Source organism: Calliopsis andreniformis, chromosome 9 (genome assembly GCF_051401765.1).
Source record: "Calliopsis andreniformis isolate RMS-2024a chromosome 9, iyCalAndr_principal, whole genome shotgun sequence".
NCBI lineage: Eukaryota > Metazoa > Arthropoda > Insecta > Hymenoptera > Andrenidae > Calliopsis > Calliopsis andreniformis.
The window spans coordinates 2,270,367-2,292,914 of record NC_135070.1 but is presented as its reverse complement, the minus strand read 5'-3'; the positions used below and the strand labels follow the sequence as shown (position 1 = coordinate 2,292,914).

General features: G+C 27.9%; 4 protein-coding genes across 12 annotated transcripts; 2 read left to right on the top strand and 2 right to left on the bottom strand.

Moving 5' to 3' along the window:
* Positions 1–63: 63 nt before the first annotated feature.
* LOC143183444 (metaxin-2) lies at positions 64–10,789 on the bottom strand. 6 transcript variants are annotated; one of them, XR_013002599.1, is made up of 6 exons: positions 10,636–10,789; positions 9,779–10,358; positions 9,081–9,218; positions 8,439–8,570; positions 4,428–4,526; positions 64–251 (listed from the first exon to the last, which is right to left on the bottom strand). XR_013002599.1 is itself a non-coding variant. In XM_076384972.1 (4 exons), the coding sequence occupies exons 1-4, from the start codon at positions 10,679–10,681 to the stop codon at positions 4,508–4,510; spliced, it is 783 nt and encodes a 260-aa protein (XP_076241087.1). In that variant the 5' UTR covers positions 10,682–10,789; the 3' UTR covers positions 4,406–4,507. The 6 variants fall into 6 exon arrangements, 3 of the variants coding, with proteins under 3 accessions (XP_076241087.1, XP_076241086.1, XP_076241085.1); XR_013002598.1 differs by lacking the exon at positions 64–251 and adding an exon at positions 2,757–2,993; XR_013002600.1 differs by lacking the exons at positions 64–251; positions 8,439–8,570 and adding an exon at positions 2,760–2,993.
* On the top strand, positions 291–6,598 carry LOC143183443 (uncharacterized). 2 transcript variants are annotated; one of them, XM_076384968.1, is made up of 8 exons: positions 291–571; positions 2,851–3,085; positions 3,423–3,563; positions 3,630–3,876; positions 3,966–4,516; positions 4,626–4,982; positions 5,068–5,163; positions 5,243–6,598. In XM_076384968.1, the coding sequence occupies exons 2-8, from the start codon at positions 2,873–2,875 to the stop codon at positions 5,306–5,308; spliced, it is 1,671 nt and encodes a 556-aa protein (XP_076241083.1). In that variant the 5' UTR covers positions 291–571; positions 2,851–2,872; the 3' UTR covers positions 5,309–6,598. The 2 variants fall into 2 exon arrangements, with proteins under 2 accessions (XP_076241083.1, XP_076241084.1); XM_076384969.1 differs by lacking the exon at positions 291–571 and having other exon boundaries at positions 2,953–3,085; positions 3,230–3,563.
* A 683-nt stretch (positions 10,790–11,472) lies between the features above and the next one.
* On the top strand, positions 11,473–13,964 carry Rpl23 (ribosomal protein L23). The gene is made up of 4 exons (XM_076384240.1): positions 11,473–11,502; positions 11,737–11,820; positions 12,375–12,503; positions 13,699–13,964. The coding sequence occupies exons 1-4, from the start codon at positions 11,490–11,492 to the stop codon at positions 13,893–13,895; spliced, it is 423 nt and encodes a 140-aa protein (XP_076240355.1). The 5' UTR covers positions 11,473–11,489; the 3' UTR covers positions 13,896–13,964.
* Positions 13,965–15,668: 1,704 nt separating this feature from the next.
* Positions 15,669–18,632, bottom strand: LOC143183134 (uncharacterized). 3 transcript variants are annotated; one of them, XM_076384575.1, is made up of 5 exons: positions 18,588–18,632; positions 17,731–17,952; positions 17,484–17,638; positions 17,230–17,408; positions 15,669–17,161 (listed from the first exon to the last, which is right to left on the bottom strand). In XM_076384575.1, exons 2-5 carry the CDS (start codon positions 17,925–17,927, stop codon positions 16,919–16,921), a joined length of 774 nt encoding a protein of 257 aa, XP_076240690.1. In that variant the 5' UTR covers positions 17,928–17,952; positions 18,588–18,632; the 3' UTR covers positions 15,669–16,918. The 3 variants fall into 3 exon arrangements, with proteins under 3 accessions (XP_076240690.1, XP_076240689.1, XP_076240691.1); XM_076384574.1 differs by lacking the exon at positions 18,588–18,632 and adding an exon at positions 18,017–18,154 and having other exon boundaries at positions 17,731–17,936; XM_076384576.1 differs by lacking the exon at positions 18,588–18,632 and adding an exon at positions 18,081–18,147.
* Positions 18,633–22,548: the final 3,916 nt, after the last annotated feature.

Here is a 22,548-nt window from a genome sequence, read left to right as displayed (position 1 = left end):
AAGAACAAATTAATTATAATCATATTGCAGCATAATAAAATCATTTTACACCAGTCATGTTAGACATACATAATTCTTATCTATACGTAATAATTTTATAAAGAAAACATCTGCGAAAATTTAAATAAAAGTCTATTTCTATATAATACAATAATAATATTTGATTCAATTTCTAGCAAGTGAGGCCATTGTAAAATGTCCTGCGGAAACCTTTTCAAATCCCAGATGTCGCATCGGTAACCGGAAAACTTCTAGAAAATAATCAAACTTTAGGAAAAGTTTATCATAAAACATTGTTCCTCTTTCGTTATATTATTCTTTCATAATAGAGAACAGAAAATGAATTCAATGAATTTCGTCCACGTCTCGTTTCTACGAGACGCATTATTAGAAGAAGAGTACTTAACTTGATCCTAGATGTATTTTCGAGCGACGCCGTAGCCATGATTGTTTAGTTTTGGGGGGATGAAAAGAGAACGTGATCGAAGGATTTGAATGAAATGCGTGTACGTTTGTGATGTACCGAGTTATTTCTGTGTTCGACCAGTGTGCCTGTTAATTAAAGAATATGGTAAGCGGTATCATCGTTTACAGTGTGACTTAAGTGTCTATCCACGGTGGATAGTTTTCGCGGGAATTTTCAGGTGTTACGGTTGTTGTTGGGTGCCGCCGCCGCTACCGCGGCGCAACATTGCACTTTCAAACTTTCGATCGATTTACACCTAATGCAGGCCGTCTGACAGAATGGGCATTGGATATGCTCTGCCCTCTAATACAACTTTCGTTCGATCCCTCCATACTCGCTCAAATTTTGCACAGGAGCAGCTTACTGTTTTCATGAAAACAGTGAGAAACATAACCGGGTATCAGACTGCATATAAATCGATATATACTGTTCAATCTATATGCGCGTGTGTACATATATACGTCTGTGTTTGTGTGCGTGCTTGGCTTCGTGCGAGGCGACGCTAAAATGGTAGTGTGTATACATATGTATATACAACACTGCAAGGATAGTGGGATCAGGAACGCCCCTTTTTACGATACGATCGAATTTCTTTCCCGCGCAATTTCTAACAAGGAATATCTTCTATTGTTGAGGAATCTGATCGCTAAGAAACTCTCGATGTTGTTGGAAGATTTGACAAAGAATAAAATTAGATATGAAGTATTAGTTGCTAATGAATTATAGAATGTGAAAAAGAATCTGTTTTTGTTAGTAAATGTAATTTTTGTTGAACTTACTGATAAATGATGATCCAGGTATATTGAAAAAACTTGCGATTTGGATTTGAATCCTGTCAGTTTTATTATTTTTTCTTCATGTATAAACTCGGATGCTGCGCAATATTTTACAAAGATATCAAAAATATCAATAATATTAATATTTTTATAATTCTTTCTTTTTTCATATTATACAATTGTTTAAAAACTAAAAACTTCACATAGAATTTTATTGTTAATCAAAGCTTTTAATATAAAAGCTTTCCTGACAAACTATCTTCTTATGAAGGATATTCTCTTATGAGATATGATGAACATCTAATAAATAAAAATTAAATTGTATATATTTGAAGGATAAGGGAAAAAACAAAGAATGCTACAAAACAGTTTTATTAAGAAAATTAAGTTTTAATATTTCACTTCAGTATTAAACAAATAAAGTTCAATGAATGTAACTATATTATTCATAAAGTAAAGTTTTTATCTTAATGAGGCATTATGAAAAATGATAAAATTTAAACATTGTATAATACTAAATCAAAATAAGAAATTTTTATTTTTATTATTATTAGAAGGAAAATCATGTATTTTATTAATAGTCAGATATTTTGTTCCTCACTTGCTTCTTATGCACAAGGGAATATCTCATTAAATCACTAAATTTTAGAATTGTAATATTATTTTAAGACTTTCATATTAAGGAAGTTTTATGTATGATTTATTTAGTTTGAGCTCTTTTCATTTCTATTATTATCTTCTTTTCTAATAGTGATAAAAGTATTCAATCAACAGCCATTTTAGATAGTTCGATAAAAACTAAAATTCATATCTGTTACATAATATTTGCAATTCTTCCAATTGCTGAATGAAAAATGGACAGATGTGAACAAATCTTTTGTATAGAAAAAATCCCCATTCCCTTATCATGTATTGATTTACTTTCAAAACTTAAAAAGATTTAGATTTACTATAGCATTAATAAGTAGAAGGGATATTCCTTGTTTTTTTCCCTTTACTTTGTATTCTTATTTAATGTAAATATAAATTTTATTTTACAATATGCTTACTTTATTTTAACAATATTTCTCTTTGACAAAATCTTAACTTTATAGGGATTAAAATTTTTGTTCAGCAATTGAATATAATTTAATTGTTGTTATTTAGAGATAATGGTATAAAATTAATTAAAAGCTAAAGGAGATACGCTATTTAAACTTTTATTTATTTCATATGTTATTACAGCTGAATTCATATGAATTAATTTTAAAAAGAATGCAATATTTTAAATAATTTTTTGAGTATACAAATGTAGAAAGAGAGAAAGAGAGAGAACATTTGTTATAGTATAAATTTGTATATTATTAAAATTATTTATTAAAAATAGACTATTGAATCACTTACTTCACTGCCTAAGGAAATAATATTTTTGTCAATGCTTGTTATAATCTTATCTAAAATTATGCACAAGAAAGAGCCTAATTTTAATAAGAATAAAATTCAAAATAACATTTAATATTTTTCAGTTATATCATTTAATGCAAACACTTCTCTATTAAGTTAATTGATTCTATTTTCTATTTTTGTCAATAGTATATTGGTAATAATTTTAGTTGCATATTATTTTAGGAAATTTAAACATTTCTCTGCAATGTGGTTACGAAGTGGACATGTTAGTAGAAGGCTGCGTGGTCGTCTAAGTATAAGCAGTTTATGCAGATCCAAACTTTCCAACCATAGAGTTCAAGTTGGCAGTTTACGGAAACTTCCATCTATTAGCAATAGCAGTCACCGTATTAATACACCAAATAAATGTGGGAGACTAACACTATGGAGACGTAGATACACACATTTTCTAAAAGAAGTAAGTACTAATTTTTAATTTAAACTTTAAAACTACATTTCCTATGCAAAGTCCATTTTTTCTTTTTGTCTTCCAAGATACTCATGTTAAAGTGTAATATTTCAAAATGTACCACCGTTAGCTTACTATAAATGATCTTTGCAGGTCATTTATTAAAACAAACTTCACTTTCCTATAAAGAAATATTTTATAACTAATCAACGATTAACAATTCACAAGTGACTGACTAACTCGCAAGGATGTTATGCAATTAAATTTCTTAAAACTGAAGTTCAAGCCATTTGGTTAATGTAAGGATTCAAATTTGGTTTTGTTAAAAAGATTATTATCTTCGTAGGCTTGTAAAGAAAATGTTTTACATTTTGCGAAATCTACACCACTTAAACGAGATAGAGGACCTCGTAGAAGAAAATGCATAAAGCGGTCAATGGTCACTTCAACTCCATTACATCAGTCTTCACCAAAAGATGTTGTTACTGTAAGTTGTTATAAACTGTTTCATTTTTTAAAATAATGAAATGTATATAATTATAATCTTTTTCAGCCATTAAAATGCACATCAGTCTCTAAAGTCTCAGAAGAATCAAAAGAAAACTGGAATTCTACCATATTGTCTCTATATTCAACAATATTAAATACAGATTCATGTTATTCTCCTGTATCTACTGTAAATGACTTTAAACTTTCTACTACAAGTATATCATCATTGGCAAATCTAATGCCTCCAGCATCAATAGGATCACATTCAGATCTATCATACGTATTGAATGATGAAGAAAATAAAAATAATGGTAAATATACACACATTATATACCAATTTAATTTTTGTAGTGTATATAAGGTACTTATATATGTACTAATTTAATTTTCTTTCTTACAGATACTGAATCATTCTACTATTCTGCTCATTGTGCACAAACAGAAACATCCGAAGAATGCTTAATACATTCTACATCCACGTTTGGAACTCGTTCTTACTCATCAGAAAAATATGTTCAAAACGAAAAATACACACTTAGCAACAATAATGATAATAATAGCAATTTATCGAAAAATGAATATACTATTGACAGTCATTCATCAAAATATGAATCAAGTTTTAGCAGTACGAAGTACAATACATCAGCCATGTACAGTATAAATCACCATCATTCATCTGACACAAACGGGAACGTTACTGAAAAATATGATTCCGATGATGTTGAACGCGATTATCATGATGTCGAATATATGGAAGTTGGAAGCGAGGAAATAGTAGAGAGTTGCGATGTAGAAAATATGGTTACTCATGTTCAGGAGGACTGGGAACCTTTTGATCCTTATGTCTTCATTAAACACTTACCACCCTTGACTCCAGCAATGAGAGCTAGATGTCCTGCTCTTCCACTTAAAACTCGCAGCAGTCCAGAATTTAGTTTAGTATTAGATTTGGTACGTCCACCTTAAATTATATAACAATCATAAATGATAATTAATGAAAAATTACGAAAAAGAAATAAAAAACATAATCGCAATAAAAGAATGTTATTTTGTTATATAGGATGAAACATTAGTGCATTGCAGTCTCCAGGAACTCTCTGATGCAGCATTTCGTTTTCCAGTTGTCTTTCAAGATGTAACATACACAGTGTTTGTCAGAACGCGACCGTATTTCCGTGAATTTTTAGAACATGTGTCATCGTTATACGAAGTTATACTTTTTACTGCAAGTAAACGAGTTTACGCAAACAAATTAATGAATTTGTTAGATCCAACGAGGAAATTGATTAAATACCGTCTATTCAGAGAACACTGTGTTTGCGTTAATGGAAATTATATCAAGGATCTATCTATATTGGGTAGAGATTTATCTAAAACTGTTATTATTGATAATAGTCCACAAGCATTTGGATATCAGGTAAATGAACGTTTAGAATATTTAAAAATTGCAAAATAAACTGTTATTTATTCTGCTCTATTATTATGAAATGTTTATATTACAGTTAGAAAATGGTATACCTATAGAAAGTTGGTTTGCTGACCGTTCAGATAATGAGTTAATGAAATTATTACCTTTCCTAGAAAACTTAGTTAACTGGGTGAGTATTTGAGTTTATGTACAATTATTTTAAACAGCTCTTTAAAAAAAAAATAAAATGAATAAAATTAATATTACAGGGAGGAGATGTTAGACCACATATTAGAGAACAATTCCGGCTCTTTAGTTTTTTACCACCAGATTAATTTAGGTAGTATGCACAAAATTAATGTTAAAATAACAGCCTACGTAGATATATACCTTTATGTAATATCTTAAAGATATTAAACAGATAAATGTAAGATATTAATACAAAGCGTGCAATAATACACGCCAAAAACTATATAATTTGCGATATCTTATTAATAAGTGCGCCTGATGAAAGGAATATCAAAATGATTAAAATTGAAAATAGTTACTTTTCAAAAGTTAATTATTGCTCAATTTCGATTTGAGTTCAGTTTTGAGTAAAACTGATATACCATTTGAGTTATCAAATTCTGTGTATTATATTTTTAATTGCACTTTTAATCAAAGAAAGTTTTTGTCTAATAATTTTTTATTTAATCTCATTGACAAGTCAATGATAGGCGTATATTTAAAAACGTAGAATTTATACTTATTAAACCCGGGGCAGGTACCAATCAATTAGAAGGAATAATAAAACTAAATCACATACGGACAGATTAAGATGACATATTAATAACTGTTAGATTTCACACGTTGTACATACAAGTAAACACTATTTATACCATTTTTATTTAAACTATTCAAAAGTTGATTCACGTGTTTGTTGTTCAATTGTTCTAGCAGTTAAAATCGTAAAAGATACTGTAACTACCCTTTAATTTAGGTATAGTTCAAAGAAATTAAATAAAAAGTTAAAATATATGATCGAATTATGATTTATGATCCTTTAGTTTTTATATCTAAGCATTTGACGAAAAATGAAAAATTATATATATATATATTAGCAAATCTCATTTGTTCATATCAGAATCGGGGTTGGTTACAGTCACTTTTGAATGATATTAAATTTTGAAGTTAATAATAATCTGTTACGCACGAAAATTTGCAAAACACTTACATTTATCTAATTGCAGGAATAATTAATACATCATAAAATAGTTAATGAAAGATGAGAAGTTCATCAAACAGTAATGAAACTTATACTCGTAGAATAAATATAAGTAAAATAAGAATAGAAATGATTTAACTTCCAGATGTAATATAAATAACTTCCGTTTTCACATGTTTTTACTACTATGCATAGTGCATATATTACAGAAGTAAAATCATAGTTATATAGCAGGAAACCGATAAATTGGGAATGTTTAATTCCATTTTTAATACGAAAACATTCATATTCATTGTATTTATGTAACATTTGCTTGTATCAAGTTTGATAAACGTTTCCACAAAGTTTGTTTTCTGTTAAATAATATAGAATTATGATTTGTAACTTTTATGTTGCGAATAATAATGGTTAAATTTTATTCTTGTCTTATAAAACCATAATCACTTTATTAACATTTCTCCTTGAAGTAAATCGAAATTTTATTTCAAATTTATAAATTTGAATTAACCATTATAATGGTTATAGAATAATATAATTTCAGTCTAACTATTTTTAGTTCAATAATATCTTTAAAAGTAAAACTAAAAATCTTTAGTTGGACCTTACAAATTCATACAAATTATTTGGTTGCGTACATGTGGATAATTTCATTATTATGAATTGATGAAATGTAGATATATCTGCATGCAGTTATGTGTAATAATTATATGTATGTGTAACAATATAATAATAAAATAATATAATTATTACACATAATTCATAGTCTGAAATTTATGTCAAAATAAAACATTTTGTTAATAATTTTAAAAAGTACTCTGTAGCACGTTACATTTTGTAATTCTTGTTATACATCAAAGTCATGGTGATTCATAAACGTTCCATAAAAAGAACTTAAAAGATTTACAAGATTCATCCTAATACCAAATGTTATAGAATTGCTTGAATTATTTGTGTTAAACACCTTTTATTGAATATTAGATAATATGTAACATAAATGCATAAAATAAGCTCAACTTAAGCTGATTAATTTTGTCAGTATAATTACTGTATCTCATTTTATTTTTATGTGAGAAATTTGTTTCGACAAAAAATTATTTGCATTTATTTTATTCAGTAACAATTTAGAAATTACTTATACTTTTATTTAAAATGATAGAATTGTATTTCCGTACATGCTATAAAAGTAATATACATTTGGACATACTATTTGTTACTTAAAAATGTTAAAAAATAGTTATAACACAAGTAGAAAGGCAGTACAAAAGAAATACATGCTAGTTATATATGAAACAAGTGTTTGTATCATTAATCGTTTTATTTATCTTGCTGAAAAATGGATATATTCAGATTTAAATTGTTATTGTTAGAATATAAACGTTGTTTATTTAATACAATTTCTGCACATTAAAATAATGAATTACACAAAAAATAGCTATGAATTTTTAAATAAATTAGAACCATTTTATATTCTATCGCATACACAAATGTCTGACAGCACAGATTTTTAATCAAAATACAGCAGTAATTGTGACTTGTGTCTATTGTAACTAAACGCTGGAGACAAGAAGTATGTAACAGATATAATGTAATAATTATAAAGACTAATTACAGAAATGCAAACTTAAGGCAGTATGAGATACTTATTTTCAAATTTAGTTTCTTATAACATAAGATAATGTGGCTATTGTTTTCATATTTCATAATTTACATTTAACATAAATTCAAGTGATATTTGTATAATATTCTATTATAAACTAACAAGAACTTATATCAAAATTGACTAGAAACTAATGAAATTTTATTATACAATGTCAAATCTATGTAAAGTAAATGTGCATTCAAAATAGCACATTAAGGAGGATAGACGTACTTTCTAAAAGATTGAGTATAAATTAGAAAATTATGATAAAACTAATACAATAGGTAAAACATTCTAATTAGAATAAAGTTAAAAAATAGATAACGATTTGTAGTATAAAAGAGGACAAATATAGTAATATTAATTACATTAAATATGTACAGATCATTTATGATTGAGAAATTAATTACTTATTGTTGATCAACATCATGTAACCATACATACTTAATATTCAAACGACTATTATACATGATTCCTCAACATGGTTCAGTAAAGTCAAAAATAAATATCAATAACAATAACAGACATGTTAAAAATAATCCTTACAAAATGGTTAATAAAATAATTTTCTTTTACTTTTAATGAATTTTTCTGTGTAAAACATCTAATTTAAAGATACCTTTTATTGGTTATGCATTCTTGCTGTTTTCCAAGAACATATGTTTGGAAATCTCCAAAGTTGTGTTATTTAATTCTCGCCTCCAACATTTTGTTACTCTATTTGACCCCTATCGCTTGAGGAGAAAAAATGCTGAAAAATTTCACGTGCAATATTATGTATTTAAAATAATACATTCAACAGTATTTCATTTTCAACATTAATATAATTTCTATCTATACATAATAGTTATAACAAGGTAACTATTAATACTTTCTTATGTTCTACACAACTTACTATGCTTCCAAACTCGAACTTTAGATACATTGAACACTTCTTCATTGCTTATTGTTACTTCTGTAACATTTATATATTTATACATTTATATGAAAACATAATATAGAACATATATTCAATATTTATATTATATGCAAAATACAGTGTAATAGTTGCACAAAATTATTATTTGAAATAAAAGAATTTACTTTTAGACACAAGAATTGAATTCATTGAATGCTGCACAAAGTTGGTTTTATTTTTTTGCTATGAGCAGTGTTATATGCGTAGCACAAGAATTTGATTTCAGTGCAATCAGTATATCTGATTTCAATGTATCTAAAATTCGAGTGTAGTTCCATCTAATCTTCTGGACGCTTAAAATACCTAGCCTCAATGCGTTTGCAGAAATCTACGAGTTGTGGATAGCTTTGGACTATATTTGCCAGTTTGTTACCAGGTAACGGTGTTGTAATTATTGTAAAAATGTGTCCAAAAACTAAGGCATCCAGTTCATTAGGAGTCCTAAATACAGATAATAAGACAATATATTACAAATTGATCGAATGAGTAAATAAATAATTCATATATTTCATGTACTTGTACAAATTTATTAACACAGTGATGAACAAAGTTCAAAAGAATCTTCTGAAAGTGGTGGCAAAGATTCAAGAGATTCTGAACAATTCCATAAAGTATCTTTAGAAGGAGATCCAATAACTTCAAAATCTTCATCAACTTCAGTGAAAGCATAATTGAAATAATTGGAGTCGATATGTAATGCATGTTCAATAAGTTTGGGGAATTGTTTCACAGTTTCAGCAATGTCTTGTACAGTGGGACGAAGATTAGATTTGATAAGTGTAAATACATGAGCAAATACCAGAGCATCTACTTCATTGGGCCTTTTTTATTTGAAAAAAAGAAAAAATGAAATGCTAATATATACTGTATAAATATTAAATTAGATATAAGTGATTTATCACAAATTAATATAATTAAGCTAATTTAGAATAATTAAGTTTTATTTAAGAAAAAGTAAAATAAATTTTTATGATATTGTAACAATTCTGAGTAATACTTACGTGTCTCCGAAGAAATATTTAGTACCCTCGAGCCTTCCAGATAATGCAGAACAACACGTTTTAACTTCACTACATATATCCTCTATGGTCTTATTATACCAACCAAGTACACTAAGTTTTTTAATCACTTCTTTTCTTTTTTGCCAACTTAAGAAATGATTCAAGGGCCAAGGATATACACTTCCATATCTTGGTTTAGTAACTTCATTTAAAGTTTCATTGTCAATCCAACAAATGTATAGTTCAGCATTTACAAACACATTATTTACTAAAGATATATAAGCTCTCATATCAGCTTTACAAGTCGTAGACAGATCGTTTGTTAAAGATACACCTTTGGTTCCAATGAACGATACAATGTTTTCGAACTCAGGTACTAAGAATGCTCCACATTTAATAAATGGCACTCGACCTGACGGAGACATATATTCTGCATTCCTTCTAAGTACTATTTGAAACTCCAGACCACACATTTTCAAGAAAGCTTGCACAGCCAAGCAATTTGCACTGTCAGGTAACAATATTTGTTCAACTTCATATGGTTGATATAGAGTAATGCTGAGAGGCCATGGTTCCTGAGCTATATGCGAAAAGAATAAATTATATTTTAGTATTTAAGAAGAAAAGTATTTGTACATGTGTATCACACAAGCTATCATGAACAATAAAATCGACTGACATAAGAAGATACTGTATTAATTAATACAAATTTCGTATAGAAATATTCAATTATTAATTAGGAAAATATTCAGAAAGTAGTACTTTTGGGAAATAGTATTACACAGATAAAGGTTAACTTTCGTATTATATGAAATCTAATAATACAAAATACTTTCTAAAACAGTATTAATATTTACCTCCTAATTCTAGGGCTATAGTATCTTCTAACAGAGAACTAGGCATTTTATTTAATTATCTATAATCCAAGAAACGAATTAAAATTTTCTTTTTTATCACCACTTCAAACCGCGTCAACTGAAAAGTGATGTAAATATGTATGGTTGTACTAGGGTAAAAAAAAGTACATCCGATATGATTTTCTCTTTGCAATAAACATTGGTAGGTAAAATTGTTTCAATATTATACTAAAATACTATTTAGATACATATAATAAGCAAGATAAAATAAAAACAATTTTGTTCATATGTGTAGAAGCAAATTTTCAATTTTGTGTTTTAGTTGTTACTCTCATTATGTCCTAAAGTTAATCATTTAACGATCAATTGTTTTGAACTATTTATTGTACTTAGTTAGACTCATTTGTTTTGATGTTCGATAAAAATTTATAATTCTTATTCAAGAGATAGCTTTTAATTTATGTATCAATTCTATAAAAACAAAATTACATTTGAAAAAAATGCTTGCCTGCTGTTAATTCGAAAAATTAAAAATTTTTAAATCGATAAGTAATTCACGTACGAATTTATTCTTGAAAATAAATTTACAAGCTGATAAAATATGTAATTAATTGTATGCATACCGGTATAGAATATCAGAGGAAAACTAATATGATTACTAAAATTACATTATTTATTACTATGTTATTATACGGTCTTATTAAATTTACAAATGATTAAAATTGTATTTATTGAAGAAACGGAAAAACGATTTGAATATCATGCAGATTCCCGCGTCGGAAACGATTGTACGAATCTGCGCCAGGTTTAGTGCGCAGTAAACAGGAGTTTCTTTTTCTTTCAAACACGCCAAGATGTCGAAGAGAGGTAAGTTGCTTTGGAATATAAGAGAATCCAGGTGAATCCGTCTAAAAATGCGTTACTGGAGCAAAATAAATTGTGTAAACGATAGAGGAAAAATTATAGTGTGTAGTGATCAAAATCATTTTTCCATAATAACCATATAACTTGGAAAAATCGATGATTGTATCAGGCGCAAATACCGTATTAGACATGTTTGTATAGATGGCAACAATTAATCTGAAATTACTGTTTTTTAAGGACGTGGTGGTTCGGCAGGAGCGAAATTTAGGATATCACTGGGTTTACCAGTTGGAGCAGTCATCAATTGTGCCGACAACACGGGTGAGTACCTTGAAAAATCATAAAGAAAAATGCCATATAACCTACAAAACTAATCATGTTGTGGTCAAGAATACACATGGTTGCGGATTGTCATTTACTGTTATAAAGTATTTTATGAAACATTTAATGTGTATAATATAGAAAAATGAATTATCCATAAATTGCAGAACTGTTTCATATTAGTTCTTTGATAAGTATTTTTTCTAATTGTACCTTAATCTAAACATAGTAGCATTATACATCAAGTAAATCATTGTATCAAGTGATATCATTGTGTCAATGTGTATAATATAGAAAAATGAATTATCCATAAATTACAGAACTGTTTCATAATAGTTCTTTGATAAGTATTTTTTCTAATTGTACCTTAATTTAAACATAGTAGCATTATACATCAAGTAAATCATTGTATCAAGTGATATAATTTTATAATTTCTATTATATCATTGTTTATATAAATAATATGCTATATATAAAAATATTTTTATTTAAATTTTATCTAAATAACTACTAATGATTAGTAATGTAACTATGCAATGAATAATTTTTTTCAGGTGCAAAAAATTTATATGTCATCGCAGTTCAGGGAATTAAAGGTAGATTAAATCGTCTACCTGCTGCAGGATCAGGTGATATGATTGTTGCCACAGTTAAGAAAGGCAAACCTGAACTTAGAAAAAAGGGTAAGTTATTCTTATTAACAAACTTATTTTCAAGTTTAAGAATATGTAGAGGGTATAAATGTAAAGACATTTAATATGTAAATATGTGAAGACATTTTAATAAAGGGTCATTCCACGCGAAATCGGGCACGTTTCGGAACAAGTTCTTGTAATTTGCTCAAATTTGAATATGTTGTAGTCTTTAACGATATTTAAACGTACCTCAAAGGATTTTTCAAAATTTTGAAAATTGTCGATCTTACAGCTGTTTGAAATTAAGTTGTACCTTTTTTTTAAAAAATTATAGCTATTGAACTAGTAAGCGGATGAAGATTAGTTTTATGGTGCTTATAGAGAAAACATTGAAGTTTGTAAAAAAAATTGTTTTTTGATCATCTTTTTTGCAATTATTTTAACCAAATGCAGGTTTTTAAGGTGATGCACGATTTTAAAAATCTGAAAAAAAAGGAGAATATAGTTTGATCCTGCCCCTTGATGGACAAACTTTCAAAAAGATGGACATTTTAAAATTGGCCCTGTGAAAATTGCGGAAAGTTGACGCTGCGTTGAGTCGCACTGCCACGGCGGGCGCGTCGTCGCTGGCAGTCTGGTCGACTCCAGCGGGCGAACGTGCGTTATTATTTGTCATTTACGTGCCCGATTTCGCGTGAAATGACCCTAAAGTCATTTATAAATTCTAAAACATGAAAAAGTTCCTTATGTTCCTTATGTAAAGTAAAACTTATTTTTTTAGTTATTTTATATTCCATAAAATATTAATATAAGACATATATGCTTAATTTTTAGTGATATATGTTATACATATCTATGCAAGTTTCAGTTTCCAATCATTGAACCACATGAAAACTGGCATGGTGTGATGTATTTTTTAAATCATTTGTTAACCAATTGATGGTGCAAAACAAGCTTTTATTATTTTAATGTTTATTGTTGATTCTGTGAAAATATTACACATTGTTTTGTAATATCCTACATATTATATATTTATTATAAAATTAAGCAAAAATTCAGCATATAACAATCACATTTCATGAAATTGAAATGATGTTTGGTTTATTTAATGAATTATGAAAAAAGAAGTCGTAACTGATTTGCACTGATATTTTTTTAACAACTGTTACTTTAAATTTATAATTTATTAAAAACCATTAAAATAAATTTAAATCCTGTCATTAAAGCTATATTTTTTTTTCAGTTATGCCTGCAGTTGTAATACGGCAACGGAAACCATTTAGAAGGAAGGACGGAGTATTTATATACTTTGAAGATAATGCCGGTGTTATAGTAAATAATAAAGGTGAAATGAAAGGATCAGCTATTACAGGACCTGTTGCAAAGGAATGTGCAGATTTATGGCCCAGAATTGCATCTAACGCTAGCAGTATCGCTTAAAACGTACTGTATAAATTTATTGTCCTTAATAAAATAAATTTGAGCGTTTGCTCAGCACATTTTCTTGTACACTATTTTCTTCTTCATTTTCCTTTATAATACAACCATAACTGTGACTTCAAAAAAAGTTACCGATTCGTAATTTAAGAAAATGACTCTCTTCAAAATATCTAACTCCAAACAGAATAAAAACTTATTTACTTGTACACTTGCTTCTAGTTTAAAAGTCAAAAGTGTTTTTTAGAGTTTTAGTAAAAAACTGTTTTATTTATTACAGTAAACTAGTCGCAATAACTGTGAGCTAAACTGTTGTATTTAAAACATGGGGAAAAAGCAATTTTATAAAATCTATTTGTATTATGAAAATCTAATCCAGTGAGGACTGACAGAAAATGTAAATAAAGACAGGGACAATCGATATAATACGCAAGACAAGGACAACACGTCTACGTTTTCTGCCTTTTTTTGTTGAACAAAGTACAGAACCATAAGTCTTCATAATTTATATACAAAATTGTTTATAGATTATTTTTACAATGTACTTTTCTTCATTTTCTAAAATCTATATAATAGTTTTCAATAATGCATTTTGATGTTTTGTTTATAACAAAAGTTAAAATATTTTCCTCGATTTTATACGCGGATTAACTATCATATCGAACTAACGTGTACACTAATTGTGACTAACACATAACAAGTAATATATATTACTGTTTAATAGAAACATTTTTAATTTTTAATGGAACCTTAAAATATCAATTTGATAAAATCAATTTTTAGAACACAAAAAGGGCAAAAATAACTTCTACTTGTCTTTTGTAATTCAATTTATTTTCTTACTTCGTCTCTTATTTATAATTTGTTGACATATTTAAATACTTATAGTAAAGTTTTTTTATAACAACTTGTAACTTATTACTTATCATATTGATTTTTTATGTAAATAATATAATTAAATGTTGTACAGCTCCTACTATTTTTTCCAATATTTGCTGTTTCTAAATTTTCAGTACTGTTAAAAACATATCTCTTTGGGAACTTAATATATTTTTATCATGAAATTAAGAAAGTAAGAAAAGAGAATACAGAGATGAAAGAGATATTGAAAGAAGTGCTCTGCATCAAGGAAAGGAAATGTGTCTGGAAGAAAAATATATTAGAAAAAAGATTACGAGAGTTAGAAAAAGCAGAGGAGTTATAGAAGTAAAAAGGAAAAACAGAAAAATCTGATTATGAAAGGGCTAGAAATTAAGGCAAATATAGATCAAGAGGTAAGGCAATTTATATCAGTAAATCTCCAAACAGAAATAATAATCAACTTCATAACTCAACTGAGTGAAACATATAGGAAGAAAGGAAGTAATGATAGTAAATCTGGCTACTATTGAAAACAAAAGAAATTTGTTCAAATAAAAAAAGAAGTTTAAGAGACAAAAGATATATATAGAAGATTTATTGTAACAGTAAATCATCGAATGGTGATTGGAGCAATATGGAAATCCCTAATAATAATAATAATATTATATTATAATAATATAATAATATTATATTATAATAATATAATAATATTATATTATAATAATATAATAATATTATAATAATATAATAATAATAATATTATAATAATAATATTATTATAATAATAATAATATTATAATAATAATAATATTATAATAATATAATATAATAATAATAATAATATAATAATATTATAATAATATAATAATATTATAATAATAATAATATTATTATTATTATTTCATTATCGAAATGTACCAGCTGGAAAGCAGCAAAAATTTCCTTGCAACTTTTAAACTATGGATCGTGCATATGGGGATTATAAAACTGTGAAGTGATCGTGAAAGTTCAAATAGGATTCTATAAGACACTTTTTCATAACTTGGTTCTATAAGACTGGAAACATGTAGCATAGCACTAGAACAGGAGATACTCAAGAGAACAATAAAAAATCTAATAAGGATGCTAGAAATGAGAGAGCAAAGATTCCTAAAAAGATGCTGATAGAAATGGATGCGGAAAATTCAGATCAAAAGAGAAATTGGATTACTCAGCTAAGACTAAGGTATGGTAAATATAATTAAACGCAATAAAAAAAAAACCAATTAATAACAGAGACCAAGCATTAGAGACAATAAAAACTAGATTTCACAAAGAAGATTACTAAAGCTGAAAACTTCATACACAGTCCAATATATAAAATGATTAGAAAAATCCAAGAGGAAACAAAACTGGAAGAATATCTACAAACGAAACTACCAATCTAATTCAAAAGGATTGTGACACAAATTAGACTATCAGGCAAACTCAGCTGGAAATTTAGAGACAGCAGTACATGTTATCAGCAAATAGAGGAATCTTACAAATTCTGTAATACAGGAAAACTTTAAAGAATAGAACACATATAAAAAGAATGTCCAATCCATGTCGATTTCAGACCAGCAATGTACAAATACTTACATGTATTCCAAATATAAACGAGGCAACACGAAATTTATGGTACTGTATATTAGCTGTGCTAAAATTACGTGCACTGTGTCTAAATTTATAATTAAACAATAGACATCTAAATCTCTAACTAGTCAATTTGCAATGTTAGCCACCTCAATTTGTATAGAATTTAAGGCACTTTAGTAAAAAGTCAACATTAAACGTTCATTAAAACTAGTCTGAATAGAAATAAGTTTCATAAGTAATTAGTATAGGAAGAAAAATATATTGCATCCTTAAATTACACAAACAAAATTTAAACTTTCCAAACGTAAACTCTAAATAATGGTAAAACAACAAACTATATTTCAACTTTTATATAAGAAAAAATAAGTTTATAATAAGTGAAAACCTGATACAAAAATAAATACATACATACATACATAGTATATTTTTATCATTACTCAAATGTTTGATACATAATTTTTTAAAATAAATGTTCTTACTTGATTTTTATCAAAAACGTTTCTAGAGTCTATTATTAAAATTATTTAAATATTTTTGAGCATGAAATATTATTTATGATTATTATTATTAATCCTCTGTACAAAATGTTTACCCAATTGTTGTTCATAAAACTCTTGCAAATTCTGAGGAAGTGGATCACAATTGTGATTAATTAAATCTATTATATATAATAACATTTGGCGAGATGCAAGAGATATATTTTCTTTAACCAATGTTTGTCTTACTACAATCATTAATTCGTCCAGTTCCTTTCTTAAATTATCAAGGAGATACGATCTATGTGTAATGACCTAAAATTATAATAAAACTTAATAAAACAAAAATGTATAAAATTAAAATTTGGAAATTATATACATACTTGTTCTGTGAAAATCTTAATGTCATCTGTAGTAGCTGTTTTCAATAATAGTTCCATATATTCCAATAATGCCAAATATAATACTGATAAAGTACTTTGAGATTGCAACAAAAATTCAGAAAACAAACAAACAACGTTGTGAAAGTATGCTACATTTTCTTCTCTTAATTGCTCTTTTCCTAAATTTAAAATAAGCATTAATTAATAAAATTGTTCATAAAATTTCTATTTCAAAATTAGATAAATATATATACTTTCGTAATCAGTTTGTAAACTATATACTAAGTGTTTCCACATAATGCTTCCTTTCGAATCTTCTTTAAACTTAGGATTTCGATATAACATTATCAACTTTGGCCCAAATTGTCTATTACTCATAGCATGTTCATAGAGTTTACCATTTATGCTTCTATAACAAATTGAATAAAGTGTGTTAAAATGTTCTTGAAATAATATTACCAGTTACAATCAGATGTAAGTATTCAGAATTAATTTGATTACTTAAGACTTTCATCGTTTTCTTTCTCACTAATATATTTCACAGCTTCTTCTACTTTCTCTTCTAAATTTTTATTAACAGCATTAATAATGTTAATAAGTTTAGTGCTATCAATATTTTCAGGGCATAATGGTCTTCCAGGCCTGGGCAGTGGATTTTTATCATTTTGTGCCCATCCACGACCACGACTACCCGACATTATTTTATCCTGTGCAAATTTTAATCTGTTGGATAAAAGATCAATAGTAATTCTTCGTATACTATATAAAATATAAAACAGTAAAATACTTTTTATACTATATAAAATAGTAATAATTAAATTAACGCTTTTATACGCGAATAACTTATTTACTACTGCATCCTTTTAGTACAGGAATACAGTCGTACAGTCAACTATAAAGTAAAGTTATGTCGGGTCGGAATCGAACAAGCTCGGACATGTAAAATACTCGACTTGAAGTTGCTGCTTTGTCTATCGATCAGGTCGATAAAACATTTCTCTTACTTTTCTCATATAGTAAAAGATTTTACTGATTGTTATTGTTACAAAATTTGATTAAATTTATTTTGCATTTATTCATTCTTCCTCTTTCTTACTCTATCGAATTAGAAGAGTTGATTTAATTATTAACTACATTTGTGTATATGTGACAATTTAAGCGAGTATCTTGCATGTAGGAGTATGTAGAATGTAGATATATATGAAATTTAGAATTTATTCTCATAATGCATAACTGCAGAACTCTTTATAACGCATACATATGTAAGCATGTATGTATGTACATATATATTTATGTGTATATTAATTAACTCATTAAAATATAACGTCAAAATAAGCTGTGACCAGCTTGCATTTTACCAAATGCATAGAAGACAGGAAGTACCGGAACACTTTCCCTCTGGAACTTATCTAAAGTTATCGAATGTTTGGTTAGAACACAAGATATTTTTAAATCGATTGCATTGTCATACATTATATGTATATATATATAATATATATATTCATTATATATTCGTATACGTATTGTATCAATAATTGTATTATTACAATCGCATATTAGAATTAGAAGATTTCAGTGACAGAACCAATGGAAGGTAATGTTAACAACTGGCAAACCAGTGAATTGCAAATTCTAAAATTTTATTCTGTTTCTCGCAATTTAAAAAAAAAAATATGATAAACTCATCACAAATTAATTATTTTAGTTCGAATGATAACAGTAAACATACTAAATAAGAATTTTTTTGATTTTTCAACTCTGAAAGCTGCAATCTACGTTAATATTTAAATTTGTATTGATTGCGGGCATGATAACAATATGAAAAGTTAATCAAAGCTACGCAAAAAAGTATTTTATATTACAAATAAGGGATAGTTAAGTAAACTAAAAAAAAGAATTATAATATTAAACGTAATATTTACTTTAAGAGAATTCACAAAAATTCAATTTTTCAAAATTCAATGACCTCTTAAAAATATTGTTACATTTTAAAAAATTTGTTAGGTATATACTGGATACATAAATAATGAATGTAAATTTAATTATTTAGACTATAATCTCAGATAGAAATATTAAAATATAAATTACAAGCAAATTTTATATTATGTAAAAGGAAATTAAAAATGTATCTATTCCATTCCACCACCTTCCACCCAGTTTTTAGATTCATCCCTGAACCATACTAACTACAACTGTAGCTATTATATCTACAATGTTTGTCTCACACTTTCTTGTTACATAAATATATAATTACCTATCTTTTTCCTCGATAATTACAAAATATTCTGTCACAAAAGTATAGATTGAGTACAACTTCATTCCAGGAAAAATAAACTGCTCCTCTTATAAAATATCACGTTATTTTAAATACATTTTCTATTTTCATTTCCTTACGTTTTCCAAAATGCTCATTAACATTAGAATGTAACTCATTAAGAATCCATACACAATCAATATTGTTGTTAATATCAAAAAATATTGATAATATTATTGATTGTGTGCGATCTATATTGAAGGAATGAGGATTAAATATTGATAAAATTTTGATATTTTTTCACCCAAGCGTCGATATTAGCGATGGTGGGAATATTAATACTGGAAACTGAAGATCCTCGAAAACTCTTCCAGTGGCAAGATACTCGAGGGTAACCATTAACTTTTTCTCAACGAACAGACAGAGGTACATAATCCTATCTTATCTTTTTAAGAAAGATTCTACCATTTTTCGAAGCTGTTGAAATGTATTAAACTCCATTTTAAAGTAATATAAATGGTTTCATCGTTTAAAGCAGGGCTCGAAAATGTTCTGGAACTTTTTGATGGAACTTATTTAAAACATAAACTCGAATTTATAAAATGTAAAAATAAAAATTTCCTTATAACACGAACAGATATTTTGTTCATCAGTACTAAAAAGAGTAAATATTATTATTTACTTTACGTAGATAATTCACAGTTGATTCAGCAAGTTAAGGGGGCAGACTCCTTGTGTTTTAAGCTGTGTGCGTGCGCTCACACAAGCAAAGAATATTTTTACTGAAATTTTACATTACGTTACTGAATACAAACATGGTGTTTGTGAAATGTAATATTAATGTAATATCTGTGTCTCGATCATCATCGTCAGTTGGTTGGTCTGCTATTTTAGATTTTATTCTTCATAAGTTTCGTTATCTGTTCAATGCTTTTTTGAAAATATTAATTATGCATGTTACGATTTACATATGTTCATCCTAAGTAAGCAATGATTGATAATATGATATTGTATTAAATAATACTAGTACCTAATAGGTTGCCAGATTTATTTACTTATGGAATTTTTTCTAGGAAACAATTCTACGTAGAATGTATCTGTTCCATACGAACATTTTTTATCAAGATTCTTTAGGATAACATTTTTTTCCATAAAAATTCCACGGTAAGACACATTCTGTTAAATGAAACATATAAGTTCCAACATAATTTTTTCATAAACAAGACTTGTTTATTTCGAACCCAGATTTAAAGTAATTTCTTTTAATAAATTTATATGCAAACATTGTTCCCGACTTCGAATCCATTGCTTGTGTTATACAATGTATACAATGTTTTGAAGAATCAACCCTGGATTATGAAGGAGGGCTAAAGCCTTAGGTCTCATTTTTTCATATATTAAAATAATCTGTAAATGCTTCCCGTAAATGCTTGAGAAAAAAATGATTTTCGATTTTTCTCCCGAAGTCGCATTTACTGTGGAGCTTCGAAGTTTATTTTGTCTCAAGAATTGAAAATAGTTATCTTTTATAAAATCCTCTTAAAAAATAAGAAATATTCTAATATAGTACCAACCCCTCTCCCGCTGCCCAACCCCGGGCCTTACAAAACCTTAATTCGGCTCTGTGAAGATTAAAATAGTTACAGAATAATATGCACAGTGTGTCTTGAAGGTAAAATGTATAATTAAGGTCGGCTTTAGACGAGCATCTCATGATCTTACGTATTTTTCTTGTTTTCCCAGTTGAAAATAATAAAGACAGACGTAAAATTATACAGCGAAAATACGCTCATCCATCGCGCATCATTCCTCTTAAACGGGCCTAGTATGCACATTGTCAATAACATTGGTCATGTACAGTCTCAAAAAGATTGAAACGATTTGACAAATTACTGTTAGTATTATTGATCGTGTACGGGGGTCTATTTAAAGAAAACTTCCAAGATTTCGAACTCTCACAGTTCCCTACTTGTAACATTGAGAATGATTGAAGCTCATATACATATGTATTCAAATCGATTCAAAGCACATCACAGATTTGAAACGATTCGAAACAATTCGAAATTTCTGCCTTAGAATCAACGAGATTCGAATTATTTAGGCTCTAGGCTCAAAGTGTTTCGAAATAATTTTGGTTGGTCTTGACCATCTCACTAAATATGATAAACTAAAGATTAAACCGGCAATATTAAATAATATGATTGTCACTATCATCATGTCAAGTTACAATACATTCAAAAGTATTCATCGTTATCGTAATCTATTGTTACGTGTTAAAAGCAATTATATTTCATATTATGTACAGGGTGATCAGTCTATCTGAAAACCCTCTGAGTGTTGGCAACATTTATTATGATTGCTGTTAGCATTGTAATAGTTGCTAAGACTCGGAGCGTTTCCAGGTAAACTGATCATCAAATGATCTGATGGGTAACTGTCTCAATGACTGGTCCTTCTCGAGTTACTGGAAAATGAAAACATTTTTTAAAAATTAAAAAAGAAATGTTGAGAAACCCGAAACGCGGGTATACAGTCGAGGAGGGTGTTGAGTGGAGCGTTCGAGGAACACCGGACGAGGCGATAGCAAGATTTAAACAGCGGGATGCTAGGCCCCGCTAATTGGAGGCAGTCTTCTATATTTTTAAAAATAAATAAATAAAATAAAATATAGAGGTAACTTTTGTTTAAAATATGGAAAATATTCACTTTTTGTTTAAAATAGGCAAAATATTATTCCGGGAAATAGTATAATTTATCCATCTTGTTGTCAGAAGTGTTAAAAAACAGTGATTAATCAAAGCCTAATGTTAGAAAAGTCGAAGTTAACGTATACTCGAATGGGGCATGTGCTTTTCGTCAACGTGCTTTCTCTTTCGACGGTCAAGTGGGTACCTCTAGGGTTACCATAAACACCGGAAAGGGCGATACTGACGAAGGCGTCCTCATGGCTAAAAGACGGTCGAAGGACCATTCTTGTACGAACAGTCGTCGTGACTGGTGAAACGCAGGAATAAACCTCGCACAGTTTTGCATTTAGCGTAAACGCCTACAAGGTGTCATTATTT